Genomic DNA, 26576 nt, shown 5'->3' on the forward strand with positions numbered 1-26576 from the left:
CATATAAACAAATTATCAAATAATATCATTCTTTTCCGTAAACAAATTATGACCAAGCTTCAAGACTTCATTACTAGGTTCGGTAGCATGGAAAAGTAACAAGTGAATTAATCTCAATGCTTGGTTTTGAATACAATTATAACTCTGTCCTTTGGGTTTAGAAACATCAATAATGGTTATTCCCTGAACTATCACTATGTCGGTTTTTCTATATAAATTTAAATTGTTAAATGTTATATTTGGGATTAAGAAAGTACCAATATATATTTTACCAAAAAATAATAAAGAATAATTCAGGGACTAAAATATTCATTTTCAAACACAAAGGACTAAATTATCAACTAGATTTGTTGCTAGTGGTCTATTGCGGGCCAGGAAAAAAAACTTTTTGATGTGAAAAATACTAGGGTAAAACAAATTTCAAAATTCCAGTTATTCGTTAAATTAATAATTTAAATAATATAGATAAAAATGCAATAATAATAAATAATAAAAACAAGATAAAAAAACCAGATTTGAGCCTATATGGATTATCAAACAACCCTATATTGTTATAGGGTGAAACTATAAAAAAAAAAATATAAAACAAAACAAAATAACCCTATTAATTCAGGTGAACTTGAAAAGCCTTTGTCCATGAATATAAGTTTAGTATAATTTTATAGAAAAAAAAGTTTAAAAATAAAAATAAAATTAAAATAAATCAATTTTTAAAAAATTGAACCCACGTTAATATTTAAAATCAGTGACACTCATGAACCCATGACTAATCAGAAAGCAAACTGTAAAATTTTCCAGCACGTTTAAAGTTACAGTCAAAATTAGAACAAAACGTCAAAACTCTGGCATTGTTCCTAACGATCTTCAAACAAGACTTTTCACATGTTGATAAAGAAAAGATTCTTGCTGACTCAGTTAATGTTGCGGTGCGATACGAGGCCATGTTTTTTATTCGGAAAAAGGTGCTAGGATAAAGGAAGGTTCAGTGGTTCCGCGCGATATTAGGAAACATGTTTTTATAGGAAAAAAGGTGCTAGGATAAACGACACCTTCTAGATGACTTCGTTGCTATATAAGAATCTTTCCCTTTTTTATTTTTTTATTTTTTTTTGAAATAGTGATGAATTAAGTTTTTATCATTATATTTTTACCAAAAAATACTAAATACAAAAAATAATAAGTATAAATTCTTTGGTGCACAAGCACGCTTTAGTGAAGGCATGCTTGTCAGACCCAACTACAGTTGGCTTAGTTGTGTGCCAAGCTTTGAGCACACCCAAGAGAATTATCATCATCATTGGGCATGCTCAAGAAAATAACTAGAACATTCTCTCTAGGCACGTGCGTGTTTGGAAATATGGTTGTGGTTGCTTTTCAAAGTACTTTTTACTTAGAAATATATCAAAATAATATATTTTTTATTTTTAAAAAATTATTTTTGACATCAGCACATCAAAATAATCTAAAAACACAAAAAAATATAAATTTGAAGCAAAGAAAAGAATAAAAAAATATTTTTTTTAAAAGCGTTTTTGAAACGCAAAAACAAACATGACCGAATGAACATCCTTCATGGGGAGCGCCCAATGGTTTGATGTCTTAAACTCTAATCTACCTAGACCTTTTAGGTGTATAAAAGTCCTCCACAGACCCATCATATTTCTATCAAATATTAATACAAATATAAGATATATTTATATATGCTATCAGGGTAAAATTATACTCCAGACCCTTCTTTTAACAAAAAAAAAAACAAAACTCATGAGTTATAAATATATCATGAAACCTTTAGAACAAAGGTTCACAACTTTTTATATTTTAAGATAAAAATACATATATTTCAGAGTATTAATAAATTTAGAACTCAAGAACAAATATATTTGTTTCTAGAATTTAAGATTCTTTTAAGTTATTTAATATATTTTTCATAAAAGATATTAATTTTATCATTGGAGAGTATTTAAGTCTCTCGATTGGGACTATTTTTGCAGATATTCAAAATTTTTATTATAAACCTATAATTTTTTAGATTAAAAAAGAAAAGTCAAAGTATATAAATACATTGATTAACCACTATCTCAAATACTAAATAACTTTATATATATAACTTTACACACACACGCACACAAAAGTCGCTGATTTTTCAAGTTTACCACCAAATTGGACATATACGTGAACCCTTATCTTTATTAATCTCATTGTCAAATTAACGCGGCCGGTTAGTTAATATTTATGCTTGAATGGAAATTTCCAATCTCTAATTTGGAGGTTGCAAAACTGCAATTTCGTGTGCCAAGAAAATATACAAACCAATTAAGAGTTATTCAATGAATTCCAAACTATTATACCAAACACGTGCAGATTCTAAAAAAACCGCATTGTTCATATTTTACATGTTAAAAATCTTTGTCCTAAATGATTAAATTCTAGACTATATCTCCCGTGAGCTTACAGGAGGTGTCATGTCAACTATCTCGGACAATATTTAGCCACGGAATTTTAGGGTGCTCAACCATCTTTATTTATCAATTACCATCTGACACGTGCTGGATTTCTACGGAATTGCAGTGGGCGTGGATGTTCAAGCTTGTATAAACTTGTCATGAGGTGTATGAAGGGTTATCATTACCTTGCTCTTTAAAAAACTTTGTATTTTTTTGTTGTCACGACAAGACGTGGGAAAAGAAAGACATATATATATATATATATATATGCATGGGAAGATTGGATCGGTGGACCCTTTTCATCCAATTTAATTGCCTAAAACTTGAGAGGCCAAAAACCTTTAATGTCTTGTAAAAAAGACTTGACAATAAGTCTCATTCATGTGTAGTTAAGTAAATAAATATTATAAAAATTCTCCGTATCCAAATTATTAAGATCATCTCATTTTATAGTAAGGAATCTTTAAAAGCATTAAGGGAATTTTGATAACATCTTTAAACTTTTGGATATAAGTTAAGAGGGTCATTGTAATTTACCCAAATTCATAATCTAAGTTATATAATTTGGAGGGTGTTATTAATTGAAATGATTAATGGAGGACTGAATTGCAAGAACCCGTATGATTGCGTGTCACGATGACTAGTTTTTTTTTTTTTTTTCCTGGGAAACTGCACGATGTTGAAGGTTTGGGCCGTCCTGAAAAGAATAAACAGATGCACCCGGAGGAAACCCAGCATTAACGATTATCTAATGGTTTCAAGATCTAGCAAAATGGAATCGAATTGGGACTGAAACTAGATAGATAAATAGATAAATAAATTAGGGTATCTGCTACTTATCAAGTTTTCCTTAATTACAAGTCAAATTTTTCATGGTACAATAACAAAGTGTTTCTTGGCTGGCCTCAGCCTTTTGATTCTTCGGATTTTCCATTGGCTTGCTCCGTGAGTTGCTCCGAGAAAGACTCCACCTCCTCTTCCACCTCCTTTTCCACCTCTTCCACCTGATTTTTAATCTTAATAAGAAACAAAGCAAACCCAATTTTTACTTTAAAAAAAAAACAGGCGCAGTTTACAGCATGGATGCTAAAAATATTGCAAAATGCTTAGTTTATTTCATGTAATATTATAACATGTTTAAAACAGCCTGCATTGGCTGTCAATGGGTGAAGCATGTGGTTGGTTTTGATTTTCGATCTGGACTGAAAACAAGTTGGGCATGCTTCTTTTTTTTAATCCTTTCTTCTTTAAAGCACGCAGCCAGCAAGAAAATGAAATTTGCTGATTTTTTTTTCCTGCTAGTTATAATTCAGCCATGGGACCATGTTGTTCGCAACTAAAACGAATCGGTACACGACTAAAGTGAATGTCAAAATCATCAACAACGAGCATTTAGGCTTACGCGTTGATTCTGCGTTTCGAGAAATACATTTAACCTGATATAAGGAAACGATTCATGCTGACACAATTAACAATCGTTTTATATGGTGTTAGGTAATTAAGTGCTAAGACAGAAAACAGTGTATTAGGCAGTACCTTTTCAATTATTTCATCTACTACATTAGCATCCTTCGCTGTTTCTTTCGCTACGTTTTCAATAAATGTGGCCACTTGTTGAAGTTTCCCACCTTCCGGCAGATGATCGGCAACTTCTTCAGCTACCTTCCCAACTTCCTCAGCCACCTCTTCTACAATGTCTGCAACGTGATCTGCTGTCTCCACCACTTGTTCAACTTTGTCTACACATCCAATTTAAAAGCTAAGTACATTGGATTCCATAACTCATTCACAGCATGTGAGTTTTTATTGAGAATTGACAAGTCAAGCCTTTCGATCCCTTACCTTTTATCAACAGTAATGCCCCCCATTTGTTTCTACAAAAGGGTAGAATTATTGATATTAGCATTCCCAGAACCCAACCCTTCCTGCTAGTACGTAGATCACCATAAAGTTGTATTAAACTGGCCGGGAACATGAAATATAAGGGCAGAGTGCAATTTATCTGTTTAATTTATAGATCGTTGGTAAAGTCAACTTACCAAGGAGAAGGAGCAGAAGGATGAGCAGGTCCTGCTCCAAGACTATTGTATACAGCCCTTTCCCTGCACCATTACATGCATTAGACTCAGAGCTGCAAGATATCTGCATCTGCATGATTAATGTTATACCCAGGAAAGTTTTGCGAAAGGAAAATAAACGTACATCTTTGTATTTCTTGCATAGAGCAGTTTCAGAGAGGTGCTGAAAACTTCCAGCCTTTGATTTCTAAGAAACTGGCTTTTGAATTTGAGTTTTGAGATTTCCAAAGTGCTATCAGATACCGGACTAGGTGCTAGAAATATCTGGCTAACGGAGCTGTAGGGAAACGTTGCTCTTGTTACAGACATCATCAATGCCGAGAGGTTAATTTCCAACTCGTGCAATCAAAGAAATCCCTCGATCAAATCGAAGATATATATCTCAAAAGTTTTAAGTTTGGTGCAGAGCGTGCTTGGAAATTTTAGATTATATTGACTCGTAGAAATGGTCGAACCATATATATATATTGCCACTTGCCGGGCTAAAGTCAAATTACTACTATTTTCCTCCCTTGCTTCGCGTTACATGATAAATTTTCTGGGAAATCTCGTAGCTATTTCCTATGGAGGTCTAGGAAATTAAAGTCCATCTTGGCGTGCAATGAGAAAAGGAAAGAAAATGTGCTCATCTCCCGCAAGGTCATCCAAGTTTTCGTGTTGAGAAGATGAGATGACAAAATACCATTGGGATTTAAGACAATTAAGAATATTTTTGTTGGCTTGAACAATATTACTTTATAAAGACGCAACATTCCCTGTTCCAACTCAAATGATAATTGAACAAAAAAAAGTAATTCTGGTTTTGTAAAAAAATAATAATTGGGAAAACATCAAAATCACTCTTCCAAGTATCCTTTCAGGGAAGAAATTTAGTGGTATTAGGCCAAGGATAAAGAAAGGGTTGCGGAGTCCGACATCCCAAGCTGAGGCCCGAAAAAAGAGCCCAGTAAAGATTGAGGCCGAAAGATTTCAATAATCAATCAAATTACGGATCAGAAGGTATGGTAATTGCTAAATTGTTAATTAACCAGGCGTGATTCTAATTTTTTATATATATATAATTGGCAACATTATAATTTGGATTGTGCTGAACACGCCGAATTTGGGATCTTTTGAACGCCATCCTGGATGGATATTATGCACAATCTGTGGCACCACGTATCATGACGAATTTAAAGATGATTGAGCATGATAGAAGCTTCGCCAAACGGACGTTTCAGTGCCTGGGAAGAAATAGGAGAGAGAAGGGTCAAGGTAGATTGGTAAAAAAGTCAATGGAACCCTAAACTCGGCTTCACAGCTTGTTTGATAATCGTCAATAGACTTTCATTCAAAGATAGAGAGATTAGAACGAGCAGAGTTGCCAGCCCTATTTGCGTGTCGTGTAATCAACTGGACGAGTGCAGGGATCGCATCGCATGTTTTTTATTGCCAGTTTACAAAGACAGTTTGAGGTGAGGTTCTACATAACTGTAAAATAATAATAATAGGTAAGTTTGACATGGTATATGCGGATTTCGTGGATGTCAAACTAATTAATTGATATTGTCTCCCCAACATCAATACTAATAACAGATGCGAATGAACCGATCACAATGGCTATGGCAAAGAAAAAATGAGGCATTAAATGAACTTATTCAATGCATTCGGGCCAAACTGACTTCAAAGAAAATACAACATATACGGAAGAGCTCAATTCTTCCACAACTTGGGTTTAGGGTTTACATCATGATGATAGTTTTATTTGAACTTTATAAATTAAAAATTTCTAGTTTTCAAGGTAAAAACAAATCTTGAAATTTATTTAGAGTGAGAAAATAAGATGAATTAGATTTTTAATTACCATAGTTATTATGAGAAAAAAAGATGAAACTTGTGATGATTGAATTTATTGATTACATGATTATTTGATGGGATCAGGACAGAAAAAGACCTCTTTTATTGAATTAGATACTCGCAAATTCATATCAATACATATACATGCACATCCTATTTGAAGTGAAAATATGAAGGTCATCCAACTTATTCTCTGTTATCTTCTTTGCCTAGCAGATTTTCTGGATGCTTAAATGGCTCAGACGTTGTCTCAATCACTTCCCATTTCAGTTCATCCACCTGCAGTGGTATCAAAATCAGATTAAGAGTTTAACAACCGAGTACTGATACATTAAAGTGTCATTAGAAAAAAGCAACAAATCAAGAAGAAAACAATTGCTTTTAATAGAAGAGAATTGAGATTCTTAAAGACAACAATTGAATTTTGGGTGGAAATAACCACCATATTTGGTGAATTTTATATGTGAATCAAGTACTTAATTAAATGGGTATGAATTGATATGTTGATATTAAAAATAATGTTTTTTAATAAAAAAAATATATCATTTTAATATATTTTCAAACAAAAATTATTTAAAAAAAAAACTCTAAATACCCAAAAAAAAAATTCCACTATTTCTTAGTTTTCCATGGTTTGGAAGCTTTTCATATTCCTTCCAGCCACTCCAGCAACTTTCTCCACCACATCAGCCACACTCTCACTGTCCCTGTAACTTTTCCCACACCACATCACAGAAGTTTATAATATGAATCACATAAATGTTCATCCAAACTGCAGTTTTGTCAATCGTCTTCTTTTTTCAGTTAAGGTCATCCACAATTGCAAATTATAGAAAATGTGGAAATGAACTAACCCAGTAATTTAGCCGCCACGGGACACCTCGAAACAGACAAAAAGACTTCCTTTTGACACCACCGGTACTATAGTAAAAATCCTGTTCTGATATCCCTTTCTTTAAGCATAGAACTTCTACTTAACCCTCGTAAGAAATTCTTTCGCGCTATTTGTGTAGCCGTAACATTTTATTTTAGGATTTACACTTAGATTCTGTTAGGTATAACTTTAAAATTGATTTAATTCTTTTTTAATTTACCTTTGAGTTTTACCAAACATTCCCATTTCTTCTCCCAGGAAGGCTGAAGCATAGATAACGTTGATTTGCTCGTCGCATTAACCTACATAATGCATTGTATTATTGAACTGAACAGATCTATCTATGCCAGTAAAGAGGAGAAAAGGATTTCTTGGTAGGAAAAGAAATCATCATATTAACCTTGATAGATGTAATTCAACTGGTTAAACTCTAGGTTTGCTTTTTAGAAATCATCAATTCGAGTCTCACAAATCTCAAGGTTTTTGAAGGCTTTTATTAGTTAACTTTAGGGTCTGTGGGATTAGTTGAGATATGCGCAAGCTGACCTGGACACCAATATTAATCAAAGAGGAAGAAAAAAAAAATCACCATATTAGAAGGTTCAGGATTTATATTCAGTTGTAAGATCCAAGGAACCATTTTTTGTCATTGTTGTTGCCCTTTTTATTATTAATAACACTAAATATATTAGACTATTGAGTAATAATATTTAGTTTATTATATTTATTATTAATAATTTTTTAATTTATTTTTAATATTTCTTTATATTTCTTTAATGAATCTAGAGTAAAGATAAGGTTCATGAAACAAAAAATACTTTGCAAATAAAATTATAAAATTATTATAATTATGAATCTTATTGTATCAAATCATTATTCCTAAATGTTCTTGATCAATATTCTATTACGACTAGATATTAATTGGAAGCATATACATATCATGGCTCTTTTTTTATGAAAAGAAATAACTGCTCTCATAAATTAAGCTACCAGAGATATTTAGAATTAATATGCAGGTGCTTGTCAAATGACATGTACACTGAACTACCCCGCAAGATAATTCCATATGAAGATATTACTTATTTCTATGGAAAGGCTCACGTGATAATTGTGTAAGTGATTTTTAAATTTGAGATCACTAAATTATCTTATATATAAAGTGTTATGTCAATTTTGAATCACATGTTGTCCTAATCAAGGTAATAAACGGGCATATATTATATATAACATAAATTATATAAATATATTTGAATAATCAAGAGATGATTCATCATCTCTAGATGAATTAGATAAAATATTTCATCTATTATCAAATAATATTGATTGTGAAATTCTTTATCAATGTGGAATGATATTTAAAAAGAATTTTAATTTTTATTGAAAAAATCAATTACTATAGTGTTGAAAATTAAAATAATTTAACAAAGTATAAAAAAACACCTAAAACATAAAATGAGATGGGATTTACAACAACCCGGATTTATATAGTGATTTCATTATCACCATTGAATTGGGACCATAAATTATATATATATAAACCTCACATGGCAGATACGAGGTCCATTTCACTTCATAGGTCTATACTGTCTATAGACTCTTCACTAATCCGGCTGTGACACCAAGGAATCTTACCAGGGACGATATTGATTGCACCAACTCTAAGATATGTTATAATAATAATGATAATGACATACTACCAAAATAGTAACAGGACGCCTCCAAAAATATTATAGCGCACCTAATAGATAAGAAATAAGGGGGAAGGAAGATGGCCATCAGAAGAGAAGTACTTGTACTCAGGAAAGGGAAGTTTAGTTTGTATTGGTACAGTTCGATTCAACTTGTTTTATGCATGGCCTGATGAGATCAAGCAATGCTGTACTGTAATGAGAATGCTAGTATTCTACTCGAGACGTACTCTTTTTTTCCTTTTGTTTTTGTAATGAGAATGTTAACAGCTGATAGTCTACAGAGGCCATACTGTTATATTTATTACCGGATGAAGGAGAATGCTAAGACTACATTCACAGCACCGAACTTCTTTAACTTGTTTTCAGCCTGTTGTAGCGTCTGGTCTTTTTGTACTGTACTATGAAAGTCTAAAAATCGGCAAAAATACAAGCAAATACAAGGCACAGAAAAACACAACCAGATAAGAGTTATCTACGACAAACGACAAGGAACTTCTAGATTCGGACCCAAACCTACCAAACACATCAGTAACCTTGTTGATTAAAAATTGAAAAGGACATGTTTCTTAACCTTGTTAATTTCTTTTCTTCCGATTGAAACAAAAGATAGTAAGCTCACCCACTAAGCCTCACACAAACACATTGTTGCAGATCTATCTTTACTTTCCTTCTCAATTTCTTCCACTTTTAACAGTTTCTTTAATGGCGATGAAACACAGAAAACTGTTCCCAATTGGAACTGAAACAAACCAGACTATAGACTGCCCTGACTTCTGTGACCCAGCTTGTCCTTATAATTGCTATCCTTACTCAGACTACTATTTGCTACCCCCACCTCCACCACCTCCATTCTTGCCCCAAGAACGTCACTTATCACCATATGTGATCATCATAGTTGCTTTGCTAGCCAGCTTCTTCCTTATTGTTAGCTATTATGTTATTGTGGCCAAGTCTTGTTCTGGTTGGTGTGGTTCCAGGAATAACACGGAGCCCCAGGCTCAGGAAGATGATACAGATGAAGAGTTTCTTGATGAGAACCGGGTTGATCACCCGATATGGTTCATTACCACCATCGGCTTGCAACAGTCAATTATAAATTCAATCACAGTTTGCAAGTACAAGAAGGGAGAGGGACTAATTGAAGGCACTGAATGCTCAGTTTGCTTGAGTGAATTTCAACAAGATGAAACTCTTAGGCTATTGCCTAAGTGCAACCACGCCTTTCACATCTCTTGTATCGATACTTGGTTGAGGTCTCACACTAATTGCCCTTTGTGTCGTACACATATAATCAATGGTCCAGCTAGCACTCCCTTGATTTCAGTGGGTCAGAACCACGATAACTTGAATCCAACTTTCAGTACCCAGGTGGAGAATTCGGATGTTGATAGTGGATTGGGTAATAATCAAGAGAGTAACGAACCTTGTGAAAACAGAGCTGGAACAGAGGAGGTAGGTGAAATACTGCAGGTTGGTGAGGAAAGAACTTTGAAGGATGAAGTAAATTCTAATGATATTGGTGATCTCCAGGTACTTTGTAGCTCCGTTGATAAAGACCAGGCTGAGGATAATGATATAAAGCTGCTGAGGAGGTCTTCTTCAATGGATTCTTTGAGAGCTACAACTATGTGTATTGGCCTGAATGATCATAAGAACCTGGTTAATCAGATTGACATTAATGAGGAAAGAAAATCAAATATGGTTTTGAAGCGAGATGGTGGGTATTCAAGCGTGTTTAAACTGACTGGTACCTCTTCCTTTTCACTAAGTCTTCATAAAGGTCCTGTTTCCATGAAAAGATCATTCTCGTGTGGGGGAAGGTTTTTCTCTTCGAGGCAAAACCCAAGCCTGAAGCCACTTCTTCCCTTGTAAATTCAAAGACTTCGCTCTTTTTTGGTACGTATTTTCATATGAGATATCTGCAAAACGGAGATTTCTCTTGCACTCCAAATAAGTTGGGGTTCTTGGAGATAAAGAGGTGAGCTAGAAAATGTCTCTACTTACATATTAATATGTTGATATGCACCTTGCTTCAGTGTTTCACGTTCTGAAGCAGAACTGGAATAAGTTTCTATATCACAAAAATTGTGATTTAACTGATGCCTTGAAGGAGAAGGTATCACTTCCACCATCAAGAACTTATTATGTACTGAGGGGATGTAACTCTTGTTTCTGAAGAGATGAGGTGATAGATCCGGTATGCAATCTTTTAAATCTGTCTATTTGACAATAATGGATGTTTGCAAGTATCACAGTGATGTTTCAAGCTGAGATACATCTTACACAAAGAAACTAGCAATATCAAAAAGAGAGTTCTTGAGGAATAGACCATTTATGACATTAAGGTACAATTATACGCTTAAATAAAAACATAAATTTGAGGTGAGAAATATTCAGCCATAGAATGGTAGGATAGTTCTTGTCCTCTTCACTTTACTTTATTACTGAAGTAGAGTTTATTAAAGATGCTTATAAATCAACGAAGGTGATATTGATGCAAACTACATGTAAAAAGAATAAAAATATAAAAGTATCACTATCTAGTTTTATAATAATAAAAAACTCTAATTGATTTTTAAAAATTCTTAAAAATCCTAGGTAAGAAGTTAATTACATAATAAAAAAATAATCGTTATTATCTAAAATAAATTGTATTGTTATTTGTTTTTAATAATGAAAGTGTCTGATATACTTACATGTTAAGAATTTATCTAAACTAGTATATTTATGTTTTTATTATAGGTAAAAACTATGATAGCCCAAGATAATAATTTAGAATCTAGGTCTAGAAAAACTTTTTATCCTCACTATTGTAACATGAGCGTTGAATCTAAAAGGATAGAAAACAAATGATAATCATAACCTTTTTCAAGATTATATTAATTGAAATGGATTTCAGATCCACCACTTTCATTTAATGAGTCGGATTAATTTGATCCTGCTTAAATTTACCTATAATATAAAAAAAAATTGTTCTAAAAATAAGAAAAGATGATAAATTCATCACCCACATGTCAATATAAACATATAAAATTCACTTTCACGCAATAAATGAATATTGACAAATAAACATCATCATTCAAATTTTAGAAATATTTATATTTAGTTTAAAAAACAATGGTATCATTATAAGTGACTTCATTTTTTGAAAATAATTGACTAAATAGCTAGAATAATAGTTTAGAAAGGTATTTTTAAGGGTGTATTTGGGAATCCACCGATCTAGATTCATGAGAAAAGAAAAATATTGTTATTATTATTATTATTTAAAAAAATTATGAAATTATGATATTTCAAAAATATCTTTAAACACGACAAAATTATGTTTTAATTGATTTATTTTATGCTTTTCATTAACATAAAATAATGACTAATGATAATTCTCATTTATCCTAAGTAACAAAATATGCATCAAAAAACAACACCCATATTCAACAATTCAAAAACGACATCTGAATCACAAAATAAATCCACAGAACAATCTAAACGCCATGAGCTTTCATAATCATCGATCCACGACACATTGTCAACTAATTACATTAGTCGCGAAACAACTGGATTGCCCAGATTTAATCAGCCTATACTTTTAATCTGTGGTTTTTTTTTTTCCTTCACTACAGTCTTAGTTTGCCATACGAACTCGTCCTAAGATAGAGCATCTCCGAGGCATGTGTGTAGCTCCTCCAAATTCAATTGAAATGGAAAAATAAATTTCGGTGATCTAAAGGGCTTAAAGTCTAAGATCTCCGTGGTCTTTTAATTATATTTTTCCTGACCCTTTTTCCTCCTTAACGATTCGATCCGTGCTCTCAAAAAACAAGTTCTCATAATTTAAACCCTTACTATCTCCCCGCTAGTTGGATGCTAAAAAAAGAGTGTACAAGATTTTATTTATGGTCAAAGAAACTTGGGTTAGTCCAATATAAATCTCAACAAATTAAGCAATGTATTATATATCAAATCTTTTGTTAATTAATTATACCCAAAGTCAAGATCAAAGTCACTCTTTATAGTAACATTTTGAAAAATGGTATGCACTTCCAATGTATCACAGCTATTTGTTGATGTGCTAGGATATTCAACACCAAACCTTCCCTACACAGCTATGCTTACAGTGCAAATGTGACTTACGTCATTTCCCAGTTTTCCTTTCTCATCACCGATCATAAAATCTTTGGCAGACTTTAGCTTCACGGTGAAGGCGATGTTCAAAATCCTACCTTTCAATTTTGCCTAACAATGCTGGCTAATTAATGACAATTAGTCAAGACCTAACTTGTTGTCAAACTTAGCATTTCACGCGGCAAGATGCTGAAGCTTCAACTACCATATATGATCACAAGAACATTTCAAAAAAAAAAAATTCAACCGCGTTTTCAAGTTCTTAATTTTTAATTAAACACACTTTTGTATATTCAAATCCAAAGCTCCGAACTAAGGTAATGAAGACGAGTCTTTTAAAATCCTATGTGCAAGAGAATGCTCGCAACTTATTCATCATCTAAAATTTCTATGAAACTCAAGCTGTAAATACTAATACTAATAATTTATAACAATTTTTTTATCCTTTTCAAAATTTGTTTTTTAATTCTCTCTTTTTTTTAATGCCTATCTATCTCTTATATGATAAATATTAATAATTATTGACTAAGCTAAAAAGTTTTTGGTCCCCGCTAGAAAAAAAAGAAAGGAATCTACAATAATGGGCCTATCCTTTGCTGGATTTCGATCCATGGCGAAAAAGATTTGCGGCCTTTTCAATTACCTTTTCGGGGCCGGTTGTTATTGGTTAGGCCTATTACAAATCCAGCTGTTAGACATTTTTAACCATCTAATCGAACAAGGATGGCTAGAAATTGTAAAGTTCTTTTTACATCATGAAGAACTTTGCGAAAAGAAAATATTTTTTATTTTTATTTTTAATTCATGAAGACAAGCTGGGATTTGAGACTTCTTGTTTATGAGGAAGAGGAAGACACGTACTATTGCATCAAATTGGAACTTTCTTAGCCTTTTAAGTAAAAGAGGTACTAATTTAACAATATGCTAGTGAATGGATTTGTATATGCTTTTGTCTTTCCCAAAGTCGATTGACTCAACTATATATTAAACAAAGAAATAGAGCCGCGGTCCGCCTCCTATATGCAGCCTCAAGATCGGTTAGATTAAATTAATAATTAATGTTAACATCTAGTAGATATACTTGTAAACTAGATTGATATGTCCTAATCTAAAAAAGAGTTGGACAATTGAAGTGGGATTTCTGACAAAATTAATAACTAATTTTCTATAATTTAAACAGTGTGGTATGTTATTGAAATAAGAGATATTGATATTCAAGATCCATCATATCATGGTTTTGTCTATGTATTTTACCTATAATTTGAAGTTTCGTAAGATTTTAATTCAACTGCAGCCTCTAGCTCCAATTGTGAGTCCTGCCTGCCCTTCAATCCTCTGAAATTGAAATTCTCAAGACACAGCTAGCCCCACCGGTCCTTGCACATTACCAGATAGAGCCGAAATAGAGGGAGGCATTGTGTGCATCCCAACAGTATCAAGAAGCTTTATTACTCTTTCGTAGAAATGCAGTCGTAATGATGGGGGGAATATCGTACCTGTTCCTGTGGCCGCCATTGTTTTACAATCCTGAGGATTCTTTAATCGGCAATCATTTTATACACGAAACTTCTTCGATCCCACCGGAACTAGCACTTTTGTCATTTAAAAGTATCCCCGATGGCACCCAATTATTAATAATTTCATGGCAAGCATGGTCTACAATATTCTCCCATAATCACGTAGTTACAAGAGGCTTTCATCCATTGCGGGACCCTGAATATTGGCATCAACATTGCAACATAGCCAACAAGCATTTTAAATATTTAAAGCTAGAGCACCAATCATCCAATCATCAAATCATAAAAGAAAAAAAAGAAAAAAAAAAAGAGCTTGGGTTCTTACGAAGTTACACGGCAGCTAGCCTCGTCTTTCTCCCTGTAAGTCCTTTCGAGCGCTACTTTTCCCCCTAAAGTGAGAACGAAAATCTAATGGATTTCTTCACCGTGCGAATATGGACATTCGGCAGTATAAGACAAGTATGGGACGTGGATCTAACGTGCATATATTGAAAACCCACGTACTACATGCCTTGTCCATTTTATGATTGATCCTTAGATATGTGGCCCACTACATCGCGGGTGTGTAATTTTCTTCGTGTAAAACCAATGTCGAATTACCAAAATCATATTTTACAGATTTTATTTTAATCAGACAATAATAACAAACGCACAAATCTAGAAAGAAAAAAGGAACACAATAATCCAGAAAAAAAAACCTTTTGAAATACCTAATTGAACAAAAATAGATAAAAAAAACTCATGTTCGAGTTAATTCAAGATAACATGATATATATATAACTTAGCTAATATGAAAGAGTCAACTCGAGTTAATCTGTAAAATTCATGATCCAAATTATGAGATTGAGATAATATGATAAAAAAAATTAAAAAACCATTTTTGTAAATTAAAAAAATAATGGCAAATAATAATAATAGAAAAAACATAATAAGCCAAAATAAAGAACGACGTCGACCCATATCAACTTTCAAATGGGTTATTAGACTTGAAGTACCATATATAGAAAAATAGTGAAATTCATTCCCAACAAATTAAATATTGAAGGATGATTAATATTGAGGATGAAAATGAAAAAAAAGTACATGAAAGGATCTAAAATTAAAAAAATAGTAATTAAAGGAATAAGGGTGAAAATTAAAATAAAAATTATAATAGAGGGCAAGAATAATTTTTTTAATGGGGGTTAAATTGAAAAGAAAAGAAATTAAACAAAAAGACAAAAATATCAAAAGAATGAAGATCAAATTAGAAAAAATAAAAATCATAAACATGGATTGAATGATGAAATTGCAAACTATCAAAACTTTAATAAAAGAGCCAAGAAATAAAAGAAATAAAAAAGGTGGACCAAATTGAAAAATATTATATGTAACAAACAAAAATTGAAGGATTAAATTGAAAAAAAAACTTTAACAAAGGATACAAGGATAAAAACACAAAATCAAAAGAGAAACGACTAAATTTGAAAAACTAATAACAATGTGGACCAAGTTGTATTTTTAGGTAGGAGAGAGAAAAGAAAAAAGTTGACTGAAAGAGGATGCGATAGCGAATTAAATAACATGGTGGAAGGAAATTTTCAACCACGGGGAGGCGCAACATACGCCGTCCAAAATACACAGACGCCTCTCACATGCTAATATTTTTTTTAATTAAAATAATATTTAATGAATATAAAAAGATATCAATACCTTTGTTACCTTGGTAAATATATGTATAAAAAATCGTGGTAGATTTTTTTATCATATTTTATAATATTTTTTGAATCTAGAGGTATATATGTAAACTTATTATATATAAATAAATGAAAAGACATCTATAACCAATGTTGTTAAAATGATTGCGAAGTTAATCATGAGGCATGATGTACCACCTATTTTTCAAAATAGGCTATAAGATCTAGATAAACTATGGCATAGGTTTCAAACCCAGTTACAAGGATTAGTAGAGGGCAGCAATGCAAAGGATAAACGAAAATAGCCTAAATTGAAGGGAGAGATCCTAATAATAATAAAAAAGATGGATATTTTGATAATTCACAATACATTTTCTAGACTTATCTGTATCATCAATTCATTGAAACTAGATTGGCCAGGTGATTTAGAAAACACAGAGGAGCTCCCTAGACTAACCAAAACATTAGCTCTCCCACAAGTGACTAGTGGCACATTAAATGAAGACATTGACTTTAATTAGCAAGTACAAAAAAGAAAGGAAGAAAAAAAAAGATTGATAATTAGCTCACTGAAGAGACTCCAATTGTTTTTAAGATTAAGTAATTCTCATTTTCTTCTATTTTTAATAACTCTAGCCTCTATGTTGGGAAAACTTGTTTGTTTATTTTAGTGAACTTGTTTATTTGCTTTATATTAGTAAAACTTTATGTAGTTCATTTTTCTTGTTTCTTGTTTGATTTCTTCTTTCATATTTTTATTTGCATCATCAACCTTACAGGAATACCAAAAATAACCACCATCTTGAAATGAAAAATGATCTAATTCCAATGAAGATTTAATTGGAATTGATTAGGAGGATTGAGGTGATAATGAGGCACATGAATTTGCTAAGTTAGTTGAATCATCAAAATCAATTATAAAATCGACTCAAGAAGAATTAGAATTAATAAAATATAGGCGCAGAAGAAAATAAAAAACAACTAAAAATGAAAACCTTCATCTCTAAGAATAAAATTAGTATCATTTCTTTATTAAAAAAGTACTCAAGTATGTTCTCGTGAACCTATACAGATATGTTAGGGTTAAATAATGATATTATGGTACATAGGCTTTTATTAATTCTAAATTATTAGGCAGTGAAGCAAAAACTAAAAAGAATAAAGCTAGAAATTCTAAAAAAAATAAAAGATAAGGTATACAAACAATGAAAAGTAAAATTCTTAGAAATGATTGAGTGCCCCTAATCGGTATCAAATATTGTTGCAGCTTTAAAGAAAAAAAGGTGGGAAAGTCAGAGTGTGTGTGGACGTTAAAGACTTGAACAAAGCAAGCTCTAAAGATGATTTTTTTTATTACCTCATATTGATGTACTTATGGATAACATTGCTAAAAATTTCACATACTCTTTCATGGTTGAGTTCTTAGGATATAACCAAATTAAAATGGTAAAATAACCATCTTCATCACTTATTAGGGTACTTATTATTACAAAGTTATACAGCTTCATGAATGACTCTACTTCTACTTGTCCCAACTCGTTTCTTATAGTTTTAAAAGGTTTATTTCAAATCCAAAAGCAATTTATTTGTTTTGTGATATTGATATGTGAATTGATTTTATGTATACATTTATGATGATAATTAGGGTGATATTTTGTTGATTATATGTGTGTTGATTTATTGATCTATATTTATATTTATATTTGTGTTTAGGATACTCTTATTGATTTTGTGATAATTTAATTAATTATGTGGAAAATATGCATTGGTCCACATTTAATTCTCGTGTTTTATATGATTAAGTGTGATTTGTAATTTGAGATGCTAAATATCTTTTTAAATGGTATGATATATTTTTATGTGTAAAAAAAAATTATGTTAAGTTTTTATCAAAGAGTCGATCATAGAGTTGATCATTGACAATATAATCACTCAATGGGTTTTGTCAATTGGATGACAATACTATTTTTTAAAAACAAAATTATAGCAGTATGATCATTTAACAAGACTTGTCCTTGAAAAAGTAAAAAAAAAAATTATTTTTAAATTTTTATTTTAAAAATAATCATAAATAAATTCAGTTTGTGAGTTAAATATTCTCTTTTGATTTATTTTTCTTTCATATAATAAATCATTATCGCTCTTGTAATGACATTTATTTTCTAAAAATAATGAATCTTATTTTTAGTTGTAAGTACTTTTATTTATTAATGTCAATATGTACATATTTTTAGAATATTTTCTTTAGGATATTATCCATCATTATAAGGAAATTTAGGTGGGGTCAACATGACCCAATAAACTTATAGAGTGTGATAATTCAAGAAATATGTTTAAAGTTTAATTTGTCATTTTCCATCTTCTCGGATTTAACGCCGTAAATATTAGACCTTGTAATCAGGCATATGTCCCATCTCATTTTCATAGGATTAATAGCCTTTACCATACACGTATATACTAGATTAGGTCGCAAAAACACAATAGTTAATTTTATTATTAAATATAAGCACAATACAACCTATTAATTAAAGGTGAAATATTTTAGAATGATGGGTTTTTTTTTTTTTTTTAGTATAATCAACTATTTACCTAAAAATTTCTAAAAACAAATTAGATTTCTAGTTATCATAAACTAGATGACATAAATGAAGACTTCTAATCTACTTTTACCTCAATTTGATTTTCATTGCGGTACAGAGTATGACACAAAAGATAACAAATTAATTTGATTGGAGATTGATTCAAAACATAGATCGAAGAATGACTATTATTCCATTTCTTTGTTGTAATTGTAATTATTAATATTATTATTAACACTCGGTCGCGGTTATATAGAATTATCTTGGAGAAATTAAAATGGAGGGAAAATTAAACCAGCAAAATCCATTACGAGAGGCAAATTAACAACCCTAACTGCAGAACAGGTATACAAATTAGGTTTACAAATCTCAGCTGAAAGCAGTTGCTTCTTCAATCCTGTATAGCATGTGATTAACAGCAGCTGCAATCTCATCCACTGTATTCAGATGACATCCTTCTTCAACCTGTCCCAATATATTTATACCCAATGAAGAATTAAAAAAAAAATCTAATACTGTACAGTAAATGTGTAATAGTAGATGATCATAATTAATACCAACCTTTCCAATTAATTGGTGTTTAATTTTAAGGTCCTATTGGCTTAAGAGAAGAGGACAAAAAAGTGATATAAAATTGCTCAATAAAGAAAAATTGACTGATTTGACTATAAAAATTCACTAACCTTGACACTAACTGAATAGAGAACCATTTGATCAACAGTGGTGACATTGAGGTGAAGAATACTGAGCCTTAGGTTTTGCAACCCCACCATCAACTTCAAGAGCTGTCCTGGCCGTTTCTTTGATAGAATTTTGAGATTGGCATGGCTCTCCACCATTGTCACTTCTATGTCCCCTAAAGCCCGCTGGTTCTGATCAGCCACTGATTCATCTGCCGTTATTGAAGGCTGAGATGCACGAGTCGAATACTGTGGGAAGGTGAAGAACTCAGCAAATAGCCGTGAAGGGAAACCATTATCGTCGGGTTGTTGCTTGTTCTTGTTATTAGTTCCCATGGTCTGCAAGAGCTGCTCTAGCTCCTTCACGAAGTTAATGGCACCTCCGATTATCGATGCTTGGTCACCCTAAGAAGAACAAATTAATGTAATTAAATTTATTAAAATATGTTTGAAAAAATTTACTTCTAATGAATTAGTACAAGTCCGATCAAGATGACCCATTAATCAATAGATGGAACTGTATAATAAGCTCCGGTGAACTTCCATGAAAAATTTATTTTCATATAAGTGGGGCTATGGAATTCTTTTTTAACATTGAATTTTGAAAATAGGTAAAATATAATTCAAGTTTTAATATGCACAGTTGAAAAGGGGGGTTTGATATGCAAGGCGTGTGTAGGTACATACTCTTTGAACATAAGAAGGAGGCATCAAAGACCTAAGCACAGCAAGATACTCATTCATCTGTTTTCTACGGTTGCGTTCAACAGCAATGTGAGTCATTCTCTGGCTCTCAATTTCTTCTTTATTCTTGGAGCTCTTGGTGCGTCTCCGTTTTCTCCTGTTTGTTGTTGTCACTGGTGCAGGTTCCATTATTGCAGGAAACAGTATTCCTTGGAGAGATTGATCAACATTGCAAGTCCCGGGTGAAGAGGAATTGTGATCCCATTCTTTTTCTTGTTGCATCAATGAAAGTGATGATGAATCCCAGCTTGCATGGAGACCTTGTTGCTCAATGTTGTTATTTTCAAGAATCCCAAGAAAAGCTTTATCATCTTCTTGCAACTCAAAATCATAGCCCCAAGCTCCTCCTCCTGCCAAGGAGTAAGAATCCTTGCAGCCATAATTAGTAAATGGATCTTGAGAGTACACAATTGCCTCTAGTTCCATGTCTAGTTACTCTCTCTCAAACGCGCAAACAGACTGGCCTTAATTTTGTGTTTTCTAATAATCTCTCTCTCTTTTTTCCCTCACTCCAAGAGGCAGACAGACATGAAAAGAGGATTCGGGGTATAGACCCACAAGCTAGTGTACTGTGTACAAGGGAGGAGGAGTCTTGTGAGTAGAGGGGACTTAAAAGGAGGAAGAATTATAGTATAGAAGTGGCGTTCCGTTTGAAGAAACCCAAAGGAACATAACATGCACAAACCCGAAGGACGTCTATATACCAAAGGACAAACGAACTTGCCTTTTTATCTTTCTCTCTGTAGGAGAAAGCCATGGTACTTTAGGGATGTTTAATTAACTAAGAAAAGCTACAGCGTTCTGCACGTGAGATGGCAATTTGCACCCCTCACTAAACGAGAGAGAAGAGAGATTCTCTTGGTTCTTGGAGATTGTAAATACTGTTTCCTGAAAATTAACATGGAACACACACTACTAGTGAAAAAGAAAAAAACCAGACTACCTTTCTGCTGCATACACATCCCAAAAAAGTAAATATAGACGAAGATAACAAAAGGAGAGGATTTTGATAAGAAAAAAAGGTGGGTCCAAAAGGTATATCCCATTTTGTGAGAAGGGAACATTATTTTCCTAATTAAGGGCGGCATGAGTCGTCTTCTTTGACACCACTGTTCCTTGCAATACGTTAAAAGGCTTGCTTGATCCTTTCAAAGTTTCAATAGGATGCATTAGTTTCTAACAATAAATAAAAGGATGTGCCTAAATAGATGTGACGATAGATTCATTTGGCAATAATGTGGTCGGACACTTGGTCATGGAAAGGAGAATATGTCGAAAAGCTGATAATAACCCAGAGATTCCGAGTAAGATCTACAGGGGAAAGAAAGAGAGAGAGAGAGAGAAGCAGGACAATTTAACCATGTGACCCAACAAAGAGCCACTCCGTGATCATCTACAGTCAAGACTATGTTTCTACTTTCCCAATGAAAGCCCTCGTTGTTCTCTTGCCGCTTCCTTATTACACTTCCCAACTCCCAACATAAATTAACCTTATTTACTGATGCCTTTAATGTTAATGAAATTAGTAATATTAATCACAAGTCAATAAGACATTCTCTAGGGTTTCCTCTCTTCTTTCTTGGGTTCTATCCCATAGAGCATAAATTGCCCCACAACGTTATTTTATTTGGTCTTTAGAGAAATGTGATTCCATGCCATAGGTGCTATACACTGCCCTCTTTAATTAAACAATTATCAATGGAAGAATAGAAAAGGGCAAAAATAAAAAAAACAATCCTTATCGAACTGGCATTCCTTTGAATGTATCACCAAAAATGTAGTTTATGAGATTCCTTGTCGAAAGGTATGCTTAATAAAAAAATCAACTGGCTATTTTAATACCTCTAATTCACTTATTTTCTTCCTTGAGATCTCTTTGAAAGGTACCAAATTCCTGTTAAAAAACCGAGGAATACCCATCAGCCTACTGCTCTGAGTGTCACATTACGCTACCACCTAGCAGTTTCTCACCCATTCCCTTAATTTAGTGATTTATGTTGTACGAATTTAATTGTAGCATAATTATTCAAATACACTCAGGACAAATCATATGCTAGTGAATCGCTTTTCAATTAATTAATCACTCCAATATGCTTACGTGTGTTTTTGTTTCCTTTCCCTGGAGAGAGAGGGAGAACGATTGAAAGAGTGTGCTTTTTTTTATTCATCGAGGAAAAAAAACAGCTCTTTCACTATATGGTAACCAAAATCAAAAGCTGTAACTCATCGGGTAAAATTATAGCACGAAGATCATGTTTTTGCTAGAGCGCTATTTCGAGCCATCAAGTTTGATTTGAAGGGTTTCACATCTTTATGAAGTTGCGTCGACCCAATATTTCATTCTTGGATTCGAATCATTTCCAAAATAGTTTTGGTGGAGATAAATTGATAAATCGACAAGTTCTCCAGCATCGAAGGCTCCTGTGATTCAATAATTTAATCGTATTAATTGGGTCTTTGTTCGAGATTTCTTTTGACGTAAAAATCATTAGCTAAACAAGCACGTGTGACATGCACTGGTTGTTGAATTTCGGTCAAGATTTGACCATTAATTTTAATGAAAGTTGGCAACAAATTGAATCGATCGGAGGACTAAATCTGTATTAGAATCAAGGACTTATTAAAAAAAAAAAAAACCATATGACTCAATGTCACCAAATCATTGAATACAAAGATCTGCGATGAATGCAGATCTCAAGGATTTAGTTTGCATAAATAAGAAAGTCGCTACTTTTTTTGGTGAGTCCCTTCTCCTTCTGTACGTAGTTATAACGTCATAAATCCCGGTGTTTCGGAAAACAATCTATGAGATGTCGCATGTATTTTCTATAGTGTGAAAGAACAAAAAAAACTCAAAGTTTCATGGACCAAAGTGATGACCATCTAGGTTTATGAAGGTGGAGGTTTTGATATAGCATTTGACAAATACAGAGTAAGATTTATTATTAAAATTTTAAACTACAATAATATATGAATTATTTTGATACATGCTTGCATGTATTAAAAATAACTTTTATATGGATATTAATAATTATTGTGGTGCGCTACTAACAAAATAAAAATACATTAATTAAATAAAAATAATTGTCTTTAATGGTGACCTTGTAACAATTAATTATGTAACTAATAGGGATGAAATGAATGAAATCGATAATGGATAAATATTTATTAAATTGAGAAATCAATAACTACAAATAATTAAAAGAAAGAAAAAAAATTTCTAGGCATATTCGAGCCCAATGACTAAACTGAAAGTTTATCAAGACTCAACATGACATTACTTAGACTTCTAACTCAATAAATAAACTAGAATCCAATTATTCAAATTTGAAATATTTACAACTTGAAAGATCTGGGATAATCTAGAGATGATTCTTCAACTGTTCAAATTGTAATAATCTATTGTCGTTTTATGTTGATTATAAGAGCTGTTACACATGTCGCCTATTGGTACGCTGGTGAAACATTATCCCATTGTTCTCTATTTCTCATGCAGTCCTGGGTGTACATTCCAGTATTTCTTTTTCATTTCTTCCCGAAGTTTTAGCCCTTATTGTCTTTTTAAAACTCCTCTTTCTACAATTAGCTTTTTCTCAGCCTCCATGGAAACGTACCTAAACTCATCACACTCTTGCCCCTATTAAAAACCTTGCCCTCAAGTTAAGGGTAGGTTTCCCTAAGCCACTGTTTATCCATCCAAGTTGCAATTTCGTTGCTTCGCCCTTTCTGTCGAACTAGTAGCTCTTTTTTATTAGAAAAATATTGATTATGCGACTTCAAAGAAAAATATTATAAATTTATTTATTAAAAGATTATCAAGAGAGCTCATAAATAATTAATCGAGATGAATAAGTTTAAAGCATTTAAAAATGAAAAAATATTATAATGATAACTCAACCAAGTTGATTGGCTACCCCCAAGATTTAAGTTCTAATATAAAATTAAGTCATGTAACACTCTTAATAGCTCTAGAAAATAATAATTTTCAATCTATTTCTATGATGAATAAAGATGTTAGTTGTAGTATAACAAGGATAAGTTGTGCTATTAACAGAGTCGGATCTAGAATTTTAGTTTGGGGGGTCAAATTAAGGGAAACAAATTAGGGGAAATTTTCAATTTTTCATTTTTTAGGGCTAGAAATATAATTTTTCATTACAGAGACTCTGACCCTTCTTGTTGCCGCTAGCTCTTAATGACTCTCATACCTTAGCTTACCTTGTGAAATATTACTATTAATAAGAAATTACTTATATGATTGATAAATATGGTCGCTTTTATGAGAATTTAAAAAAAATAAATTCTTTAAGGTACTCATAAAATTAGACATTTTTTGAGGATAAAACGAATATAATCATACGTAAGAACTAAAAAACACTCTAAGAAGAGAAACTATACGAGTATTATTGGCTTGGTTTACATAAAATGATGAGTAATTTAAGACATTATGCCCACTAATTACCGAGTAAATCTTATAATACTCCACTAAAAAATATTCAAAGAGAAAAGTTATTTGTCATAATATAGTGACCTCATAATTCACTCTTTCTCTATTGTTCTATATGTCTTTGTATTTTAATTAGTTAATTTTCATTCATGTGAGGAATTATTGAAAAAAATTAACTTTTTGATATGGTTTGATCATATTTGAAATCTAATTAAAAATGGGATCCTCCTATATTTAGGATTAAGACTTTATTGAAAAATATTCTCCGACATAAATATTATAATGTGAAATATTAAAAATCTAAAACCTACTATGGATGAATAGAAAATTGATATCAAAAAATCCTCAGTGGAGTTGGCAAAAAAATAAAAAAAGAAAATCCAACCATAAAACTTTATCCTATATTAATAAGAAATTATTTTTTTCCTCCTCCGTGACCTATACAAACACCAAACATAGCCTATACCCGCACATTAAAAACTGGAAACTCTTATTCTCTTATTATGCCTATAAAGAGATGCTTTTGTTGATTTATTAAAGATTAATGACAAGAAAGTATCCTTTCTTAATTATTTTCCTCAACTTAATTGCATGGTTATTCTAGTTTTTATGTTAAAGAGAAAATGAATCAGCTTTTTTTAAAAAAATTACTTAAGCTTAGTGTTGAAGTGTAATATGATAGTTGAATCTTAGGCGGTAATTTGCATATATTGTTTGCATCAATTGATGAGAAATTTTTGTTTCAACGATAAATGGTATAACTCTTACTATTATCACCTTCTTCTGTTATATTGTTTAATCTGCACTTAAATAAGTGTAATTTCATTTATTCATTTTTTTAATTAATTAACATCCTTTTATTGGTAGGCTAGTTTCATTTTTTTGTTGCTTTGTATGCATGCCTATTTTTTTTTTTTGTTGTAGTTCATGATTTGTTGTTTGATCTAATATTTAGATTTAGTTATTAATTAGCTTGTATTTAAATATATTTAGTTTTATTTAAATTAAAATCCAATCATTTCCATGAGATTGGGAGTTTTTTTAATATATCTTATTGGATTTGGTTGGTCCAAAAACAAATTAGTTGATTGGTAAAAAGGTCTAAAGATGAAATTAATAGAAAAAACAATGAAATTAATACAAAAAAATCATCCCAGCCTAATTTCTTGTCAAACTCAGGTTTAAAATTAAATTATGTAGAAATTACTTAAATATGAACTAATCGACTTGACTAGTTAAAATACAACCCGATCGACTTGTAAAGAAAGCTTGAGATTGAAAATGAGGAAAAAAATAATTAAATTAATAGGAAAAAAACATATCAACTTCACTATTTAAAATATATAAAAGTTATTTTAATGTAATTTATTTTATTTAGTTTGTTAAGACAACTCGAATGTTAAAAAATTTAATGAAGGAATTAAGAAAAAAAATTTAAAAAAGGGCTGAATTGAAAGGGAAAAAAAAAGATTTTATAAACAGTACAAGTAGCCTGGAAAGCTTTTCCAAGAATTTTAGTTGTGATACACGAGAGTGAATAAAATATGTATTTTAACAGATAGAGTGAATCGTCAATGATGATGACAGAACTAAACCACAACCTTTCGTGTCTAATCCAGGATTTGTCTCCTGCGATACTGATGGAATTGCACCCAGCAATGTCTAATCTAGGCTTAATCTCACAACTCACCGCCTACACTAACCTATAATGGTACGAACCTACTTAATTATAATCGTAGCATGTGTGGGCGCTCTGCATGCTGTCAAAAATTGTAACAATCAACTAGTCATTGATCAAGTGTGCTCTTGTGCACCAGGGTTGGTAGCCCAGCGACGGATGCAAGGTTTCTTTGTTTCTGTCACTTGAATTCGAACTCTAGCATACATG

The 26576-nt window shown here is 31.9% G+C and overlaps 3 protein-coding genes across 6 annotated transcripts; 1 reads left to right on the forward strand and 2 right to left on the reverse strand.

Annotated features, from left to right (window-relative positions):
• Positions 1 to 3227: 3227 nt before the first annotated feature.
• LOC133691823 (uncharacterized) lies at positions 3228 to 4965 on the reverse strand. Of its 3 annotated transcripts, none has more exons than XM_062112421.1 (5): positions 4647 to 4965; positions 4484 to 4546; positions 4287 to 4369; positions 3981 to 4183; positions 3228 to 3460 (listed from the first exon to the last, which is right to left on the reverse strand). In XM_062112421.1, exons 1-5 carry the CDS (start codon positions 4832 to 4834, stop codon positions 3350 to 3352), a joined length of 648 nt encoding a protein of 215 aa, XP_061968405.1. In that variant the 5' UTR covers positions 4835 to 4965; the 3' UTR covers positions 3228 to 3349. The 3 variants fall into 3 exon arrangements, with proteins under 3 accessions (XP_061968405.1, XP_061968404.1, XP_061968403.1); XM_062112420.1 differs by having other exon boundaries at positions 3228 to 3448; positions 4287 to 4405; XM_062112419.1 differs by having other exon boundaries at positions 4287 to 4405.
• A 4535-nt stretch (positions 4966 to 9500) lies between these two features.
• On the forward strand, positions 9501 to 11247 carry LOC133691331 (RING-H2 finger protein ATL54-like). Of its 2 annotated transcripts, XM_062111786.1 has the most exons (2): positions 9501 to 10375; positions 10454 to 11247. In XM_062111786.1, the coding sequence occupies exons 1-2, from the start codon at positions 9626 to 9628 to the stop codon at positions 10793 to 10795; spliced, it is 1092 nt and encodes a 363-aa protein (XP_061967770.1). In that variant the 5' UTR covers positions 9501 to 9625; the 3' UTR covers positions 10796 to 11247. The 2 variants fall into 2 exon arrangements, with proteins under 2 accessions (XP_061967770.1, XP_061967769.1); XM_062111785.1 differs by having other exon boundaries at positions 9505 to 11247.
• A 7848-nt stretch (positions 11248 to 19095) lies between these two features.
• On the reverse strand, positions 19096 to 21183 carry LOC133691689 (transcription factor bHLH94-like). The gene is made up of 3 exons (XM_062112293.1): positions 20185 to 21183; positions 19501 to 19902; positions 19096 to 19282 (listed from the first exon to the last, which is right to left on the reverse strand). The coding sequence occupies exons 1-3, from the start codon at positions 20665 to 20667 to the stop codon at positions 19187 to 19189; spliced, it is 981 nt and encodes a 326-aa protein (XP_061968277.1). The 5' UTR covers positions 20668 to 21183; the 3' UTR covers positions 19096 to 19186.
• Positions 21184 to 26576: the final 5393 nt, after the last annotated feature.

Source organism: Populus nigra, chromosome 4 (genome assembly GCF_951802175.1).
Source record: "Populus nigra chromosome 4, ddPopNigr1.1, whole genome shotgun sequence".
Classification (NCBI taxonomy): Eukaryota; Viridiplantae; Streptophyta; class Magnoliopsida; order Malpighiales; family Salicaceae; genus Populus; species Populus nigra.